At 49.2% G+C, this 18,274-nt stretch overlaps 1 protein-coding gene across 1 annotated transcript; it reads left to right on the plus strand.

Annotated features, from left to right (window-relative positions):
• Positions 1-6,913: 6,913 nt before the first annotated feature.
• Positions 6,914-11,313, plus strand: UTS2R (urotensin 2 receptor). Its single transcript, XM_007072588.3, has 3 exons — positions 6,914-7,270; positions 7,690-7,975; positions 9,897-11,313. Exon 3 carries the CDS (start codon positions 10,073-10,075, stop codon positions 11,216-11,218), a length of 1,146 nt encoding a protein of 381 aa, XP_007072650.1. The 5' UTR covers positions 6,914-7,270; positions 7,690-7,975; positions 9,897-10,072; the 3' UTR covers positions 11,219-11,313.
• The last annotated feature ends 6,961 nt before the right edge of the window (positions 11,314-18,274 follow it).

An 18,274-nucleotide genomic window follows, 5' to 3' on the forward strand; every position in this document is an offset into this window, starting at 1 on the left:
GATCAGATGACAAAACAAAAACAAATAAAGGAAGAGAGAAGACAAAAATGCCAAAAGAGCAGGGTGAGGTCTCCAAGTGCACTGGCTCGGTTAGGGCAGCTCTTGCACCAGCAAGGACAAAGCAGGAAGAGTGAGCAAAGGAAGCTACCAGCAAACACCATTTTCAAGGCTGAGACCCATTTGAGAGCATAGCTAGCACATGAGCCCGTGTTCAAGTCCTCTAGGGCTAGTGCTGTTTAAATGTACCATTACTCAGAACAAGAGAGGACACAGGGACTGACTGCTGAGTCGTTCCCCTGCCAGTGAATAGCCAACTACTCATTTACTCATTGTCAGCCGCCGCTTCAGGGGGTCCTGGATTCAGCTATCAGCCCCCTACACACTTAGGTGCTGGCAGTTCAGCATGGAAGCACCTGGCAGTGGAAAGCAGTTTGCATTACGGCTGCTTAGATTGTGGATAAGCAAAGAGAAAGGATGCCATTTAGGCCTTAACCTCTTCGCCCCACTAGTGGTATGTCTCCTACTGATGTGCAGCTCATTGATTGTAATGGCAGATGATGACACTCTGGGGTGCAATTCAGACCCATGAGGTGTTGTCACCCCTGCCCTGCAACTTTGGGTGCCGTGCAATGCTTTGCTGCTGTAGCTCCCACCTGGGCTGCTCAAACAGCCTGCCAGCATGCAGGTGTCTGCATCCAGCCACAGTCCTTGCTCCACCAACGCTGACCCAGCAGCCTGTCAGCAAATACCAGCCACAGTCTGGCTTCCAGCAGCCTGGGTTATTATTTGGAGAGTGACCCCAACAGACTCCCAGTCCTGAATTCCCCCTGCCCCCCAGAATGTGTGTTCTGGACAGTCCAGATATATTAGGTCCATTTGGGAATCAATATACAACAGTCTGCTACAATAAAATAGAGTTACCCAAACAATTCACAACAGTGGATTAGTTTTCATTAAAGAAGAAAACAAGTGTATTTAACTACAAAGAGAGAGGTTTTAAGTGAGCACGAGTATAAGACATTAAAGTCAGAAATTGACTACAAGAGAAATAAAGATAACACATCCTAGTACTAAAAAGTAACCAACTAGACTTGGTTCAAAATAAAATTCTTACCACATGTTCCCAGCAACAGGGCTGACCAAATTTCAGGTCAGGATCTCTCCCAAAGTCAAACGGGCTGGTTTCTTTTGTCTTCTTGGGTGAAAAAGACAGAGATGGATAGGGAGATACACACTGAGGTGTTTTTGCCCCCACTTTATAGTCCAGTCCCCCTTTGAAATGCCTTTTCCTGAGGGTTACCCCTAGATAAAGATCATTTCCCATTTTGAGGATGGAGACAAGGCATCTCATGGCAAAAGAGGTTCCATGCTACTGGTTGCTAAGATGCAGATCTATTTGCTCCTGCCGCTCTTTCTTGCCCAAGAATAGTCACTTGGCAGGTGATGGCCCATCAACTTTGATGACAGCTGGCTAGAGGCATCAGCTTGTCCTTTGTCTTTGAGAAACTGGTTTACCTCCTCCCCAGACTTGTCTGGTAAACACACCTCAGTCATGAACTAAGCTGAAATCATTACTTTACATATAACGTTGCTATTTATATCTCAACATGATATTACTGACCAGCAAGTTATTACACTGCGGAGCTCAAAAGCTTGCCTCTCTCACCAACAAAAGTTAGTCCAATACAAGATATTACCTCACCCACCTTGTCTCTCTGGTGTTATTAGCCCCTTTTTACAGATGGGAAATTGAAATCCTGAGAGGATGAGCATTTTATCTACAGTTCTAAAGGAAGGGTCAAGTTCGCTAGCCCACTGCTAGACGATGGCAAGTCATGTTCAGTGTCGAGTCGGTTCGTCATGGTTAAACCCTCCCAGGACCAGGGTTTAATCAATTAGCGCACAAGCACACAGCACTTGCCCTTGTCTGACTGCAAAGACATAGCCAGCGTCATGGCAGCTAACACAATATTCAAACACAAAGGTTTGTAGTAAAGACAAGGACCCAGATTTGTAAAGGTATTTAGATATTGCTGCACTCAACACTGCAATGTCTATGCCTCATTTTCAAAACGGATTGAGGCACTAAGGAGCCAAAAATACCATTGGCATGACTCCCCCTGGTGTTAACAAAAGTCAAACAAACGAGAACCGGTGCCCAGCTCCAACCCCCGTCCTCCTCCAGAGCCGACCTGGAACAAAAATGTTTCTATCTGAAGCATTCCTGGGATACTTTCCCGTATTTATTTTGCATTTTACCTGCCTCTGCACAGGCTGCTCCCTGCAGTGCTAAAGAAGCACTTTACTAAGTCTTAAGAAAAAAATAAGACAAAATGTATACGCCTGGCCGGGCCTGGCCGGGCGCTCAATGTCACAGGAAAATCAGTTATCACAACTTTTGTAGCCAGACATGGACGTGGCACAGCAGGGTTTGGGGAGAGTTACAGCCCAGGTCTGTAGCCCCAAGAAGTTTGGATTGTTCAGGTAAGCTTTGAAATAGCAATCACATTGAAGGGTGTGTCTCTCTTGTGCCACTGTGGAGAACAGATCCCCCTTGCCTTGTGTGCTGTAGAATCATTATGGTTATTTTTATTACTTATTCATTATTTGCATGGTGGTAAAATCAAAAAGCCTCAATCAGGATCAGGGATCTCATAGTGCTAGATACTATACAAGCACATAGACGCGGTCCCTGGCCTGAAGAGTTCACCATCTAACTCCTCATTAAGGAGATGATGTTCCCTGCTGCAAATAACAATGCTTGGCACCAGAGCTGGGCAAAATTTTTCAGCCAAAATTTTTTTCCCAATGAAAAATGCAGATTTGGATTGACCAAAACATTTTGCAATATTGACAAATTGTTTTGGTCACACACGTTGTTTCCACACAAATTTTTCCATTTCTGGGGGGTGGGGGGGTCAAAACAACATTTTGTTTCCAAATTTCCTCTGCTTTTATTTTAAAGTGTTTAAGAACGCCCACAATCAAAATGAAACATCTGGGGCTGAACAAAACATCTTGTTTGACCTGAAATTACTTTTAACAAATCTTTTCAATTCCCCGAAAAGTCAAAAAAAGGTAGTGGTTTTGGGCTCACCCAAAACTGCCCCCTGAATTTTTCAAAACTGACAGCAAACCAAAAAAAGCCAGTAGCCCCGCTCTACTTAGGACTCCTGTCTAAGGTTCTCAGAGCACTTTACAAATATGAATGAATGCTGATTCTTCCAATCTGCATTTGACAGATGATAAAAGTGAGGCTAACTGAACTAGCCAAAGTCAAACAGCAAATCAGCATACAACCAGGAATAGAAACCTGAGCTTGACACTCACGCCACATCTCTTGCCAAACCTCTCTCAAGGCTTCTCAGCAATGGCTGCCACAAGGTGCTTTTGTCTGATGAGCATGTGTGGCCCCGGTTAACCCTAATGGAAGTGCCATGTGCACAGACAACAGAATTACATGACAAATGCATGTGTTTTTAAAACTGCTTTAGGTGCTGCACAGGATAACAGGCCATGAGTGGAAAGCCAACCATCAACTGCTTTCATAACTATGGAAAGAGCAGGATTACAAAGGATTCTGCGAAATATTCACTGACCAGAGCAATGTCTCAGTGGAGACGGCCCTTTCATTTACGGTCACAAGGGAAAGGGCTCCGAGTTTGCGAGTCAAAGTGTTTCCATCCGGAGAATGGCCCACACTATTCTAAAAAAAATAATCCATGCCCTTTCAGTGCTGCTACGATAGAAGCCTTCTGTTTACACAGAACAGGATCAGTGCAGGTAGTTGTACACAGCCAATGAAACCTCCACCTCCGGGCCCGAGGAGACAGTTCAAGCCCCGTCTGAACCTTGACCTATCTCCTGAGAAAGCCCTCTCATTTCTGGAGTAGAGACACCTATCTGTTGGAAACTATACTGAGATCATTGTGTTCATTTCACGCAAGCCACCAATAAATGATACCTTTGAGGCAGGCTAGATTAGAATCACCAACCTAGTGATGAAGGATTTAGCCAGTGCAGCCCAGCCACCCAGTCCCCTGAGCCACCCAGTTCCAATTTACATTTCAAAAGATGTTTTTAACATTTTGTTTATTTATTAATAACCTTTTCACTGAAGGCAAATTTTTAATTATTGCGTTAGTGTGAAAGAGACTGGTTCTCCTCTCACTCACACATTACATTGGTACAAAACCCTGTTTCATTGAATTAGTGGGGTTACTCTTGCTTTACGTTTACGCTTACAAGAGGCCCAAGCACATGGATTGGCAGAAAATTCTTCCTACCAAATAATAACCCGCAGGATGCTGCCAAAATCTTTCCAGTTATAATTCTTTTAAAGCCGTTTTTGCTAGTGATCAGCAGGAAATAACAGGGCAGTTGACAACTGAGGAAAGGACATTAACAAGAAGGAAGGGAAGATGATATATTTACAGTCTGCCAAAATGCTCAACATTAGTCACAGCAGCTGAACTGCAATTGAGAACAATAAACCAGATTCAGAATAGCATCAGACTTACCTGTGAGATGTGCGTGTGGGGGGAAACCAGCAATGGTTTTGAGATTGACTGTCTGTTCTTTCGCCAGTGGAAGGAGAGGGGCAGTTTGGTAAACAAAATCAGCTGTTTTCAATCTTAATAAGAGATGGGACCTAGATGCAAAATTCAGATCTGGATCAATGAGCCCTAAACTTCAGGGTGTTTGAATGGGGGGTTTTGATGCGGGCCCATCTCTAATAATGATGTTGACTTTGAGCTTGGCTTTGCTGCAGAGTTAACTTGAATTATCACTCTAGTGTTGCCTTGCTCCTAACTTGAGTCCCATCCACATACATGTAAGCTTTAAGATAAGTGTAGTGGTGTAGCAGGAGCTCTGTCGCCTCCTGAGCTCTGCTGTGGCCTGCCTCAGTTTCCCCTTCAATGAAGAAACAACTAAGTCTCTTGAGCAGCCTGGTCAAGGAGAAACCCAGCAGAGTTTCAGACGGCTTTAGTAAAGGGAGAAAGGAGCACTTATACACTGGTTTAAAAGGTTCTTATCTCCGAGCCCAGATAAAACTGATGAGTCCCAAAACAAGTCTCTGGGTGCCAGCAGCAGCTCCTTTCACTGCAAGGCCTCATACTTCTCTGCTGTGTGAAGAGCTCTGCAGTCTTTTCCCTGCTTGCTCAGGGTCTCTCCCAGGCAACCCTGCCTGGACAGCTTTTGCCTAGATCAGACTCCCTAGGAGATCCCCTTCTTGGGAGCTTCCTTTCTCCTCAGGGGCTTTCTTCAACTGACCTCTCCCAAATCTTTTATTAGGACCAAGTTCTCCTTACTTAATGAATTGCCTTCCAGCTACTTAGGCAGTTAACCACCCCATGTGGAGCTGGGGTGACCCTCACCATTCAGCTGAACCTGTCATAGGTAGGCTGGGCACCTGACTCCCCTTTCAACTGGAGCTGGCTGGCCCACAGAGGGTAAAAGGCTCAAGTTAGCACAGTTCATCAGCTGCCAACAAGCCAGCTCTGTGCAGTGGGAGTGTTATTGCATGGCATGGCCATTCTCCCTGGAACCAGGCTAACTGGAGAGGCGTTAATTCACCTGGAGACAGCATGAGTTAGCACTGCAGTGAAGACACCTTAGCAACTCCAGAACTCCCAGCAGGCAGGAATATTAAAAATGGAGAATGAAGAAGAAACGATTCCAAAGAAGGAATTAAATCAGGCCACTGACTCTTAGCTAGTAATGGAGAGATAAGAGGGAGCATAAACGCACAAGACATGGAAATTTGGAATGGACTGGATGGACCACAGCACTGCCATGTGCTGGCAGCTCAGATAAAAGACAGCAGAGTGATCTGTGCTTGGAGGTATCATCTACCTCAGAAGTTCTCAACCAGAGGTCTGCGTACCCCTCAGGGTACACAAAGGTCTTCCAGGGGGTCCATCAACTCTTCTAGATATTTGCCTAGTTTTACAACGGGCTCCATAAAAAGCACCAGCCAAGTCAGTACTAACTAAAATTCCATACAGGCAATGGCTTGTTTATACCGCTCTAAATACTATACACTGAAATGTAAGTACTGCACAATATTTATATTGCAATTTATTTCTTTTATAATGATATGGTGAAATGAGAAAGGCAGCAATTTTTCATTAAAAGTGTGCTGGGACACATTTGTATGTTTATGTCTGATTTTGTAAGCAAGTCCTTTTTAAGTGAGCTGAAACTGGGGGTACACAAATCAGACTCCTGAAAGGGGTACAGTAGTCTGAGAGCCACTGATCTACCTGCTGCTGCCATTGGAATGCAACCCAGCAAAGTAAACTATGGGCCTGAGTGGCGTCTCCCCGGGCAATGATATAAATAAGGAGTGATGCCATCGAAGCCAAGGGGCCCAAGTCTCCTCTCACTCATGCTGGTGTAAATCAGGAACAACTTCATTGAAGTCAATGGAGCTCCGGGTCGTAATGCCAGGGTAAATGACATAGGGTTTAGGCCCAGGATTTGAAAACCACCCTCCCAATATTCAGCTGCTAAAAAAATTCCTGCTGACCCTTTAGCCTTGTGATTTCTCAGTCCCAGCCCCCTTTGGAATGGTGTTTTCCAGCTGCTCTCTGTTTTTATTTCCCTTCTGTAATGCTGATGAAAGGGAATCAGTTTAACCTACGCTGCTTGGACAACTGTTTGCTATTGTGGGGCTAAAAAAGAAGGTATTGTGCGTGATACCCCCACAGACGCAGGATCGTCTGGCAATAAATTCTCCAGTGGAAATAAACTCATACTCCTCTTTGCAGCTGATATCAGCATCGAGGAGCACACAGTTTCCTGGGCCAGGCAAACCTCCCTATGGGAATTTAGCCCTTTCTCAGCCAATGCTTGGAGATCTGCGTCAGTTTGGGCAGGCTAAATAGGGGCTTAGAGGTTTTGAATATAACTAGTGCTGGGGGTTAAGTCTCACAGCTGGGTGGTGGCCAGTCAGGTGGGGAGACAGCCAAACCAGTCTCAAGTACCAAAATGCCACTGCTTTAAACAGGATCTCAGCTAGCTGCAGTCAGAGCTACCCGATGCCGAACGTCATGGAGCAACATAAATAGCAGGCAAAGGGGGCACAAATTTCAAAACACACGTGGCGAGGTAGCTTCTGAGCACAGAGGTCTCTTGCCGTCTGCCCAGGCTTGTCCTCGCTTTTGGAAAGTTCTGGCTCCCAGATCCCCTTTTTTAAAAACAAACAAACAAACAAACCATTTTATTTTTTCCCTAGGAAACTTCAGCAGCTGGATTTAAAAGCCAGGTTTGAGCATGAAGCTTCGTTCCTCTTATAGATAAATGGAACGTGCCGGGGCTACCGAAGCAGTGCTGGGGGAACAGGCTGGACCAGCTGGGAAGCCTGTGACTGCTGAGAGATGCTCTGAACTGCTGCTTGGAGGGAACGAGTGTGTGTGTGTGTGTGTGTCTGGGGGCAAATAGGGGTGTGTATGGGGAGGTAGGGGGTGTGTGTGTATGGGGGGTGTATGACTGAGTGTGTGTGTGTGTATATGGGGGTGTATAGAGGTGTATGAGTGGGGGGAGTGTACAGGGGTGTATGGGGGTGAATGGGGATGGGTATATAGGGGGTGCCTGGGGGTGCGTGTGTGTAGGGTAGGTGCATGGGGGGTGGGGTGATGCCGGCTACTACTACTACCCGCTTTAAAACGCTCATGATTTCCCCAGGTTGCTGAATTTTGCGACTCCCAGCCTGGGGAGCCGCCCAGCCTGTGGGCTCTGTGTGATCAGGTGAAGCCTTGGAAGTAGCATTGTCAGGGGCTGAGCGAACACGGCGCTCGGAGCAGGCGGAGCGGAGGACGGGAGGTGCCGGGCTCTCCCCGCAGACCTGCCCTTTGATCCAAGCGCTGGGCTCCTCTTCAGGCGCCGAGAGCGAAAACAAGTGGGGCTGCAGGGATCCGAGCGCCGGGCCCTTGGAACAGACCCCACCGCCCCGCCCCGCCCTTCGCTCCAGGTAGGTCTGGGCTGCCCGAGCAGGTGCGCTCCTAACTCGGGTTCCAAGCGCAGTGAAGACAGGGCGACTCCGCCTTTAGCTCGAGCTCCAGCTCCAGCCAGGGGCTGAAGCGGAGCCGCTCCACCGAGCGGGGAGCACGCCGGGCTTCCCCCAGCGGAGCCAAGCCCCCCGGGGCGGCTCGCTGGAGCTGGCGGGGCGCGGATGGCGCATCGCGCCGCCGGCGGTGTGCTCTAAGGGGGTGCGCTGGGGACCCGGGGGGCGGCGCTGTCTCTGCCGTGCGGCTCGCTGTCCCGGGCGGCCCGGCAGCGGGGCGAAGGGAGGGTTAAGGGAGGGGAGGGCAGCTGGCGGGGCGCAGGTGCCCGTGGGGGAGCTGGCAGGGGCTGTGCAGCTCTGCTGGGCTCTGGAGCATCTGACGGGCTGGTTTGACTGGACCAGAGCAGACCTGGCCAGGCTGGGTGGAGAACGGGCCCTGCTGGGCTCTGATCCCAGACCCCCCCCCCCGCCCCTGGGGGTGTGTTTGCCCCTGCAGAGGCTGGGGACGGCTAATGGGTTTGTTGGAATGTCTAGTGCCCTGTACCCCTGCCCCAAGGGCTGTGCCGCGGGAGGGGGGGGGGCTCTAGGCACCAGACTGCCCCTGTATATGGACCCTCTGCACAAGCCTCATTGGCACTGCCAGACCCTGGGGGAGCAGTGGTGTCTGGGTGGGCCAGGTGGAGGAGTGGGCAAGCCATGGGGTGCGGGTGCATATCCTCCACCCTCGGGCTCTATGGCCGCTGTAGTGTTGTTCCCACCCTGCCTGCAGCCATAGCCAGGGAAGGGCCCCTGGCACTGTGGGTCCATTGCCAGGGAGCTAATGGGAGGAAGGGCAAGAACCAGAGCTGCTGTGGAAGCACTGACCCTCTCAGGGATCTGCCCCGGTTGGGGGTTGACCCCATTGCCTCTCTCATGATCAGGTCTGAGAGGACAATGTGGAGGGAAATCTCAGCTGGGGGCAGCCTGGCATAGATTAGGTACTCCAGAGCCTTCTCCTGTGGGTTTTTCCACGGGAAGGGGCAGCCTGGGCTTAAGTGAGTAAAAATATATAATGCAAACACAGAGTGTGTGTGGAGGTCTTCATGGAGAGCACCAGGTCCAAAGGGTTTGGAAATTCAGTCACTGTAGAAAGTGTGTCTACATACAGAGAGAGAGAAAGAGAGTATGCAGATTTATTTTCACTGAGTCAAAATACATAACAATTGTATATACACTCACAGTAGAACTCACTTTTAGTGAATTCACCAATAGCATGGCTTTGTATGCAAGTAGAGTATAAGTTCTGATTTTTTTTTCAGTTAACTACCATGTGCAAATTGCAATCTGTGTTATAGTAAGAACCTCAGAGAAAAGTTGTTCTGTGAAGAGCATGACCTCTCTGGGTAAGGCTGCTGTGTAGAACTCAGTCTGTGTGTATCACACACACACAAAATACAGAGAGATTTGGATGCAGGATGTTAATTGAATGCTTGTTATCCCTCTTCACAATGTCTTAGACTCCTTCATATTAGGAAGTTTAGAAATTGCCAGAGCAGACTGGTTTCATAATGGTGATGGCTGTTAAATCTCAGAAAGCCTTTCTTTTTCAACACCAAATTGAAGCCTGTCTAGTCTTGTGGTAGTGGTTATAAAACCCTTTCGTGATCTGCATGTCCTCCTATGCTTCCCTCTGTCTAGCAACCTGGGAAATGGCCCTATAGTGAGGGGTAGGGCCCTCCACAGCCTGATCTTGCAAAAAAAATCACATGTATCTTTGCACACTGCAGAACATCTGCAGCCTGCACAAGCGGTGCAAAAATGTGCCTCAGAGAGGGGTGGCTACCGCATAATATTCTCCACTGCTTTGCCAAACATCTAACTCACTGTTTTTCTGATACATTTTGCCTAGTGTAGAAACTGGGATCCGTTCTGCAGATCATTGTCAGGGAGTCCTTTCTCCATCCGATGAAAACCTGCTAAGAAATGATCCTGCTCCTCGTACCTGTTCAACTCCCCCAGCTTGAAAGAACTGACCTGGGAACACCCAAGCTATGAGAAGAGCAGCTGAGTTAGCTGTTCAAGAGGATGTCTGTAAATGAAGAGCTAGAGAACAGGTTTTCAGCAACCACCCTGATGGCCACGGAGGCAAGTGAAGGGAGCCCATTCAAAATCAGCCCCAACCTTTCCTACAATGCCACCCAGGACAGTGCTCCAGCCACCAGTTCAATGGAGGACATGATAGCCACTTGCACCATCGGGACTATCCTCTCCATTATGTGTGTGATCGGTGTGACGGGCAATGTCTACACCCTGGTGGTGATGTGCCATTACCTGAGATACTCTGCCTCTATGTACATTTACATCATTAACCTCGCCTTGGCAGATCTGCTCTACCTGCTCACCATCCCTTTCATCGTTGGAACGTACTTCATCCAGGAATGGTACTTTGGAGATGTCGGCTGCCGCATCTTGTTCAGTCTGGATTTCCTCACCATGCACGCCAGCATCTTCACCCTGACGGTCATGAGTACAGAGCGCTACTTCGCAGTGCTGAAGCCCCTGGACACGGTGAAGAGGTCCAAAAGCTACCGGAAAGCCATTGCCGTCGTCATCTGGGTGGTGTCTCTGCTGCTCACGCTCCCGATGCTCATCATGATCCAGCTGGTGCAAAGAGACAGCAAAAGCATCTGCATGCCCACCTGGAGCAAGCTGTCCTACAGAATCTATCTGACCATCCTCTTCTGCACCAGCATTGTGGGCCCAGGGGTGATCATTGGATACCTTTACATTAGACTAGCCAGGACCTACTGGGTGTCCCAAACAGCCTCTTTCAAACAGACCAAGCGGCTGCCTAACCAAAAAGTGCTGTATCTAATTTTCACAATAGTGCTGGTCTTCTGGGCTTGCTTCTTGCCCTTCTGGATCTGGCAGCTTCTCTTCCAATATTACGAATCCTTCCCGTTGTCCCCCAAGGCCATGAGGAACATTAACTATCTGACAACCTGCCTGACCTACAGCAACAGCTGCATCAACCCTTTCCTCTACACCCTGCTGACCAAAAACTACAAGGAATACTTGAGGAACAGACAACGCTCTTTCCATAGCAGCAGTGGGTACTTCCAGAGGAGGAATCGATTTCAGAGGATTTCTGGGAGATCCCTTTCCACGAGCAGTCAGCATTGCACAGAGACCTACGTGCTCACTCATGTTCCCGTGGGAAACAGTGCCTGAAAGTAAAATACATCTCCAAGAAAAAAAAATCAATATTGACTTCAGTGTTGCATTGCTTGAAAGTGCAACATTGTAAAGGCAAAGTCTCAGCAGATTCATAATGTGTTAACGCTGAGTCCAGAGATTGTGCCATAGCAATCTGCACTCATTTGTTTCCAGTGCCATGGATTTTGCTGCTCACCCAAAGCCTTTTGCTTTTTTCATTTTTTTATGGTGTATTTCTCTCCCATCTGTAATGAGAGCCTGTAATATTGACACTTTTTTTATGATTACAGCTGTCCCACAACATTTTAAAATTAAGTTATTGAAATATTGGCTTAGATGGTTTTATTTGTTGTTTGTTTTTAAACAGTAATGCTAGACTAATTGTGGCTGGTTGTACAAGAAGTGAAAGCAGTACAATTAAAGAAAAAGCAGCTTGTGTTTCTGACGTATGTGTTAATCCAGTTTGAATTTTGTAGGGAGGTTACCGGGAGGTTTGAGGGAAGCGTGGCTGGTTCTGGACTAACTCACCCTGGTTTTACAGTGGTAATAATCCACTGTGCCTGATTCTCCTTCATTCTAGTTACTATAATGGTTACTGGTAGTAGCAACCTACTGGTGTACATGGGAAGAGAATCAGGCCCCAAGCGTGGGTATTACCCCGGCCTTGGTCAGAAAACACACAAATGAGGATCCTCAGATTCCTCCTGTGCACTGAGTCAGAATACCCGAATGTCCAAGGTGGGATGGAGAACTTTTCACTCACGCCCCTGGGTGACCTTTCCTTCCCCTACCCCAGGAATTCTCCCTCCATACACAAGTGAGAATCAATGGCAGCTGATCCCATTAGCAACAGGACAGACAGGCATCGTCAACATTAGTAACACCCCTCAAACCAAGCACTCATCTCGGAGAGTGATATTTTGAGCTTTCTCCAATGGCGCCTAAGACCAGCTCCCCTTAGATGCTCACAGAACCAACACGAGTCCTCCTATCGCTTTGACCCCTGGCTCCCATTCCCTGGGATAACGCTATGCCATGCAAAAGGAATTGCAGCCAAAGGACAGAATTAGAAGCAAATTAAGGCATGGGGCCAAACTCTGAGATGCTGTGAGCGAGGAACATTCCCCTGGTGGATGAACTGCATTCACTTATCCGAAGTAGCTGGTAACCTTCTGTTCCTGTACAGAGCATTTTCACTGTGATTGGGGATAAGGGAAGCTGTATCTATAACACTTCCTGTGCATTTTTAAAAAGAATTCTCTGCATGATCGAGCAACCCCCCAGCTGAGGTCTCAAAGCACGTTACCAAGGAGGGGAAACATTCTCATCTCCGTGTTATGCACAAGGAAGCTGAGGCACAGCGTTTCATTGACTTGCCGTCACACAACAAGTCAGCTGCCGAAACAGGAATAGACCCACATCTTCTGAGTCCCTGTCCCCTGCTCTAGCCACTAGGTCACACTGATGCAGTGAGCTGTAGCTCACAAAAGCTTATGCTCAAATAAATTTGTTAGTCTCTAAGGCGCCACAAGTCCTCCTTTTCTTTTTGCGGATACAGACTAACACGGCTGCTACTCTGAAAACTGTTCCTACAGATGCAGATGCTCTTCAAGGCACAGCAATTAGTGCTCTTCATAACTCGCTCTTTCCTGATTTCAGATAGTGAAAGCACATAATAATCATCCCTGGATTTTACACAGACCCTTTAATCTGTAGCTCTCAAGGCACTAGACAAAAGAGGTCAATATCATTATCCCTATTTTACGTATGGGGAAACTGAGGCACGGGGCAGTGCAGTGGCTTGCTCAAGGGGAGCACTTTATCCTGACATCTACACAGTGCTCACTCATTTTACTTGTGTCTTTATCGAGGGTCAAGTTTTAAAACATGGCCTTGAGTTTGGAGGTCCCCCCATTTCCAGGTGCACCTCTTGAAGGCAAAAGGAGGCTCAGCCACTCAGCACCTCTGTCAGGCTCCAGGGCCCAGATTTTCAAGAGAGCGCAGCTTCCATTTAAACACCTCCATAAAATGGCCAGGGTTTCCAAAGGGCTCAGCTCCCAGCAGCTTTCATTGTCCCAAATGGGAGCTACCGGGTCCTGAGCACACTTGAAAACCCAGCCTCTCGTCCAGACACCTCAGTAGGAGCAGTTGGGCGCTGAGCTCTTTTGAAAATCTGGTCCAAGCAGAGGTGAAAGTAAGCCGGTCCAGTCCGGTCCGGCGTACCGGGAAGAGTCGGTACACAGCCAACCTTACCGCCGGCAGCCAGGAGCCCTGGGGCTCCAGCAGCGATTTAAAGGGCCCAGGGCTCCCGGCCGCAGCTATCGCTACTGTGCCAGCAGCCAGAGCACTGGGCCCTTTAAATCGCTGTCATAGCCCTGGGGTATCAGTAGCAGCAGCAGGGAGCCCCGGGCCCTTTAAACTGCCACCGGAGCCCCGGAGTAATGGTAGTGGCGGCTGGGAGCCCTGGGCCCTTGAAGTCGCTGCCGGATCACTGGGGTAGCGGTGGTGGCCAGGAGCCCCAGGGCTCCAGCGGCAATTTAAAGGGCCGGAGCCCCAGGGCCCTTTAAATCGCCACCAGGACACACTGAAGGGCTGGCTGGGGGAGTCTGGCCCTAGCCCTGCCCCTTCCACCCAAGGCCTTGCCCCTTCTGGTTGAGCCCACACACACACACACCTTGCTCAGGACCCCCACCACCCTGCATACCGGTCAGTCCCTTAAGTTACTTTCACCCCTGGGCCCAAGGTGTCCAACACTGGACATTGAAAATTAGAGGTCTTTTTGGAAAACTGGGCCTATCAGGCCTCTGCAGCCCAGAGGGGGGATGCTGGGGAGTGGTTATTAAAAGAAACAGGATCAGATCCTCACCTGGCAAAAATTAGCATAACCCCATTGCCCTCAATGGGGTTGTTCCAAGAATCAGGCCCAGTGAAATCAAAATGGCTCCAAAATATCCCATCCTTCATAAAATACTGAAGGCCTAAAACATCCAACACACCAGCCCTACATTCAACAAAATCTGTGCACCACTGAACGCTTGGCTGACGCAAAAGCCCTGCTATGTAACGTGAAGCTAGCCAGCCTGCGGCTTAGACGGGCAGTCTGCGGGGAGCAGGAAGTGCTAAGTTCTCCTGATTTATGCTGTGTCTCCTGGCTGTATTCCGAACTGAGGCCTCATTGCATTCTTCCCCACAGTGCTCCCAGGGGACAGGACAAGATGCGCTGTGCTCGGATGACATGTGAAGGGCAGCAGCCCCTCTGTTTTCTATTTCTAACCAAGCTGGGGTCTCAGTGGGAGGGTCACAGTTCAAGCAATATGGACACAAAGTCACAAGAATACCAGACTCCTGCAGGCAAGTGAAACGATCACTGGTGGCATTTGAAATCCAAGACACTTCAATGCCCAATAATGGCACATTTCATCTGAACCTTTAACCTTCCTGTGCACTCCCTCAAGGGGTCTGTTTTACTACTTGACACATTCACATCTATAGCAGCTGCATGGGGGTATCGAGGGGAGATTACTCTGTGTCTACAAAACAAATGTAAGCCTCTGACCAGCCTGGTTAGCCCCATACAGCAGATCCTTTAGGTTTGCACCATCCAGGAATCGCTTGTGGCGTCAGTTGCACTTCAGTGTAGTAAAATGGATGCCCAGGCTTTGCTCAAAGCCAGCAGGCAGTAACTGGAGAGAGCCTGCAAGTGCAAAGGACAACCCTAGCACCCGAGCAGTTTATTACTGTCTGCGAAGTACAAAGAAGGAGCTGCCTTCTTGTAGACGGACATAAACTACTTGGTTAGTGATATCTGTAAAATCATTATTGTGCCCTTCTGGCAGGAATCTATGACTATTCAGATACTTAATGGCTCAGTTCTGGCCTCATATTTGCATGCACGGATCACACTCACTAGAAATCAATGGGAACTCTGTGGGGGGATGTCCCAGAATTTGTCCGCACAGCTGTATCCTACTTGATCTGAGTCCCCATTCCATTGGATCAGACCAGGAGCCCTTTCATCTTCCTGAAGTCTTACATTTTCACCTATTCTGCTGAGGGTTTCTGCCCTGTGGTGGGGATTGCAGTGACTAGAACTGCAGGCCAGTTGGGGGCCTTCATGGGTGCAGAACTGCACCATGCCAGGAGCGTTCCCAGGAGGCACTGGGGCTCAGAGACATCCCTCTTAGGCAAACTCCCTTCCTGCAGGGGGGAAGGATGGGCAGTAATTTGCTGGTGGTTTTTATACACACACGCGCACACACACCAGTGTGGCTGTGCTGGTTGACACACTGTGGAGGTGGATCCAAGTGGCCTGGGACACCCTGATTCGAGTCCCTGATTCAGAGCAGAGACTTGAACCTGGACCTCCCCCATGGCAAGTGAGTGCCCTAGCCACTGGGTTGTTGGCTGTTCTGGGTCTCACTCTTGTTTTGATCAGAAATTCCACCTTGGACCTGAGCTACATTTCCCATGAAAAATGTTTCATCAAAAAATTCCTGCTCAGCTCCAACCAGGACACCACTATGCTAGCCACTGTGTGTACACAGACTAAAAAGACAGTCCCTGCCTGTAGCAGGGTGAGACTCACTGGTGCGGCACCTCCTGCTGGTCATCCAGGGAATTAGCTCTTCACCAGCACTGGAGCGCCCTCTGTAAGCCGGTGTCTCACCTGCCACTGGGCCCGTGTCCCTCCCGGACCCCGGTGCCTTTTTCCCTGGGGTTCTGCCCCAGCAGGACCCCCACTCTGGGTCTCCCTTCCCAGGGGAACCCCCACCCTCTAAACCCACCTTGCCTTAGTGGTTACTGCCCGTCATCATCTAGCCCCCGCTCACTGGGGCAGACTGCAGTGTAATGGCCACTCATGATTGGCAAGGGGTTAGGACCTGCTGCCTTTGCCTATCCTCAGGCTGCCCCTCTACAGCCCCAGTGCCTCTGTAGGCCTTCACCAAGGCCTACAGCCTGGGTGTTTATCAGGCTGGAGCTCCCCAGCTCCCTTTGCCCTTCCACTGCACTGCCACCCTGTTCCCAGGCAGCTAGCCCTTCACACTCCAGGGCTAGAGTGGGACTCCTCAACTTCTGCCCACAGCCCTCTTATAAGGGCCAGCTGGGCCCTAATTGAGCTGGCCACAGCTGTGGCTGCTTCCCCACAGCTTCCCCCAGCTGTTCTCACTCCATTTCCCAGCCGCAGCACTCTCTAGGGCTGCTTTTAACCCCCGTTCTGCAGGAGTGGGGCACCTGCCCCACTACATTGCCGCAGGGAGCTTGCCTTCTACAAGAACACATCCATCAGTTGTGACAAACAAACTAGGAATGAAACCAGCCAGTTTGCTTGCCCCCAGAAATCAGCGTGTAGAGCCTTTCTGGCTATGAAGGTGAGCTGAGCTGTGAACGCACAAAGGTGTGTGTTATTTATCAAACACATACCTGTATATATGGTATGAAGTGCCCTGTGTGTTCTGGACACGCTGACTATAAGATGGAGCATAACTCTCCGGCAGCTGTGTGATTTGTTGGCAGGAGGAGATGTGCGCTGGCTGTTATATCTGTCAGGGCTAGCCGTAGTGTACGCTAGGGTGTGCTGGGTACCATGCGTCAATAGACAATCAGTGTGTGGGGCCAAACTCTCCTCTTGATCACACCACTGAGATCTCCTCCACTTTAGCCACCACTGAAGTGCTGTCACGAGGAGAATCTGGCTGCCTGACTCCATGGGCCTTTGACAGCAGCTGTGAATCTAAGCCAGGCCCCTTTCATTTCGGTCCTTAAATATGGACACTGCACCTCTGGCCCTTCATCTTTTATAATAGTGTGTGCCCTTCGACGTACGTAATGGTTAAGGCTGTTACTGGAGCCCAGGAAGGCGCTGACATCTTTCTTCTGAAACAGCTGGGACTGGCCAGGAGACCAGACTTCAGGGGCTATTCATTTCTCCAGCCATTCCTACAAGGAGCTAGAAACTGTTTTGCCACAGCTGCCTTTCGCTCTCCAGGCTGGTGACTTGGAACATGGAAAAACCCAAACCAGCTCCCAGCGGGAACCCCAAACTTGCAGCTGTCTCACTTCACTCCCCGCGGGAATTAAGAGGGTGGGAATCCTTCCGAAGCTCATTGCTAAAAACACTTGGCTCTTGCTCCTAGTAGAGAATTTGGACAAAAATAATCAACATTTATAGTTTTGTTTCCTTTGTTAAAGCCAGCTGTTCATGGAGTGGCTGGATTAGGAACGGGGCTCTACAGAGCCTTTCATCTCTAGATCACTAGTTCAGTACCAGGCTGGGTCAGTTGTGCTGCTATCTGGATGCTGATGCTATCTGGATGCAGATACTATCTGGGTGGCCTGCATTAAACAAATTTGTGATCTCAATCCATTTCGGAAGGGGGAGGGGTACATGTCACAAAACAACCCGCACTATTTCATTCGCCCCTTGCTGGCAGTCTCCGTGCAGCGGCCAAGGTCTGAAGGGGCCTTGGATACTCAGCTCTCACCCTGGGAGAGCCGTCTGGAGAAGCTCACTCCTCCTGATGTGTTGTCCCTGTTCCACAAACAGAGTTCAATATTCAAGTTGCAGGGCTGTCAGGCTGGGACTTGTCACCACCATTAAACCTGCAGCTGTATATAAATACACACCAGCGTGACTGTGAACCCTAGGCTTGAGGCTGCCTCACTACATTAGTGCACACATCTGTCTGGGCTCCTTTTTTTATTCTTCAGAAATACAGGGCCAAACCTTGAGGCCCTCGCTCTGGTTTTCCTCATTCAGTCCAAACTCCTCCTGGTCTGGGTAAGAGCTAATAAATAACTTCGAGACCCATGTCCTCTGGTAAATAAAATCTTATTGGCCATCTCTCTCTGGGATCAATGCAGCCCCGGAATTAATTAACCAGAAGTGCAATCTCTTTACAGTTCTCAAGCAATATATTTCCGAGTGAAGTGCTTCGGAAAGACAGGGGCCAGATCCTCTGTTGCATTAGATCAGCTTTGCCTTAAAGCCACCTTGGCATATACACATCCCTTACAAAGATATGCCAAGTGCTGCTCCAGCCACAGCTGAGATCTGGCCCCACCTATTTGTGT

The sequence above is a fragment of the Chelonia mydas genome, chromosome 14, assembly GCF_015237465.2.
Source record: "Chelonia mydas isolate rCheMyd1 chromosome 14, rCheMyd1.pri.v2, whole genome shotgun sequence".
Taxonomy (NCBI): Eukaryota; Metazoa; Chordata; order Testudines; family Cheloniidae; genus Chelonia; species Chelonia mydas.

Excerpts from the sequence above, each read along its gene's own strand:
- UTS2R (XM_007072588.3), top strand. The coding sequence starts at position 10,073 with ATGTCTGTAAATGAAGAGCTAGAGAACAGGTTTTCAGCAACCACCCTG.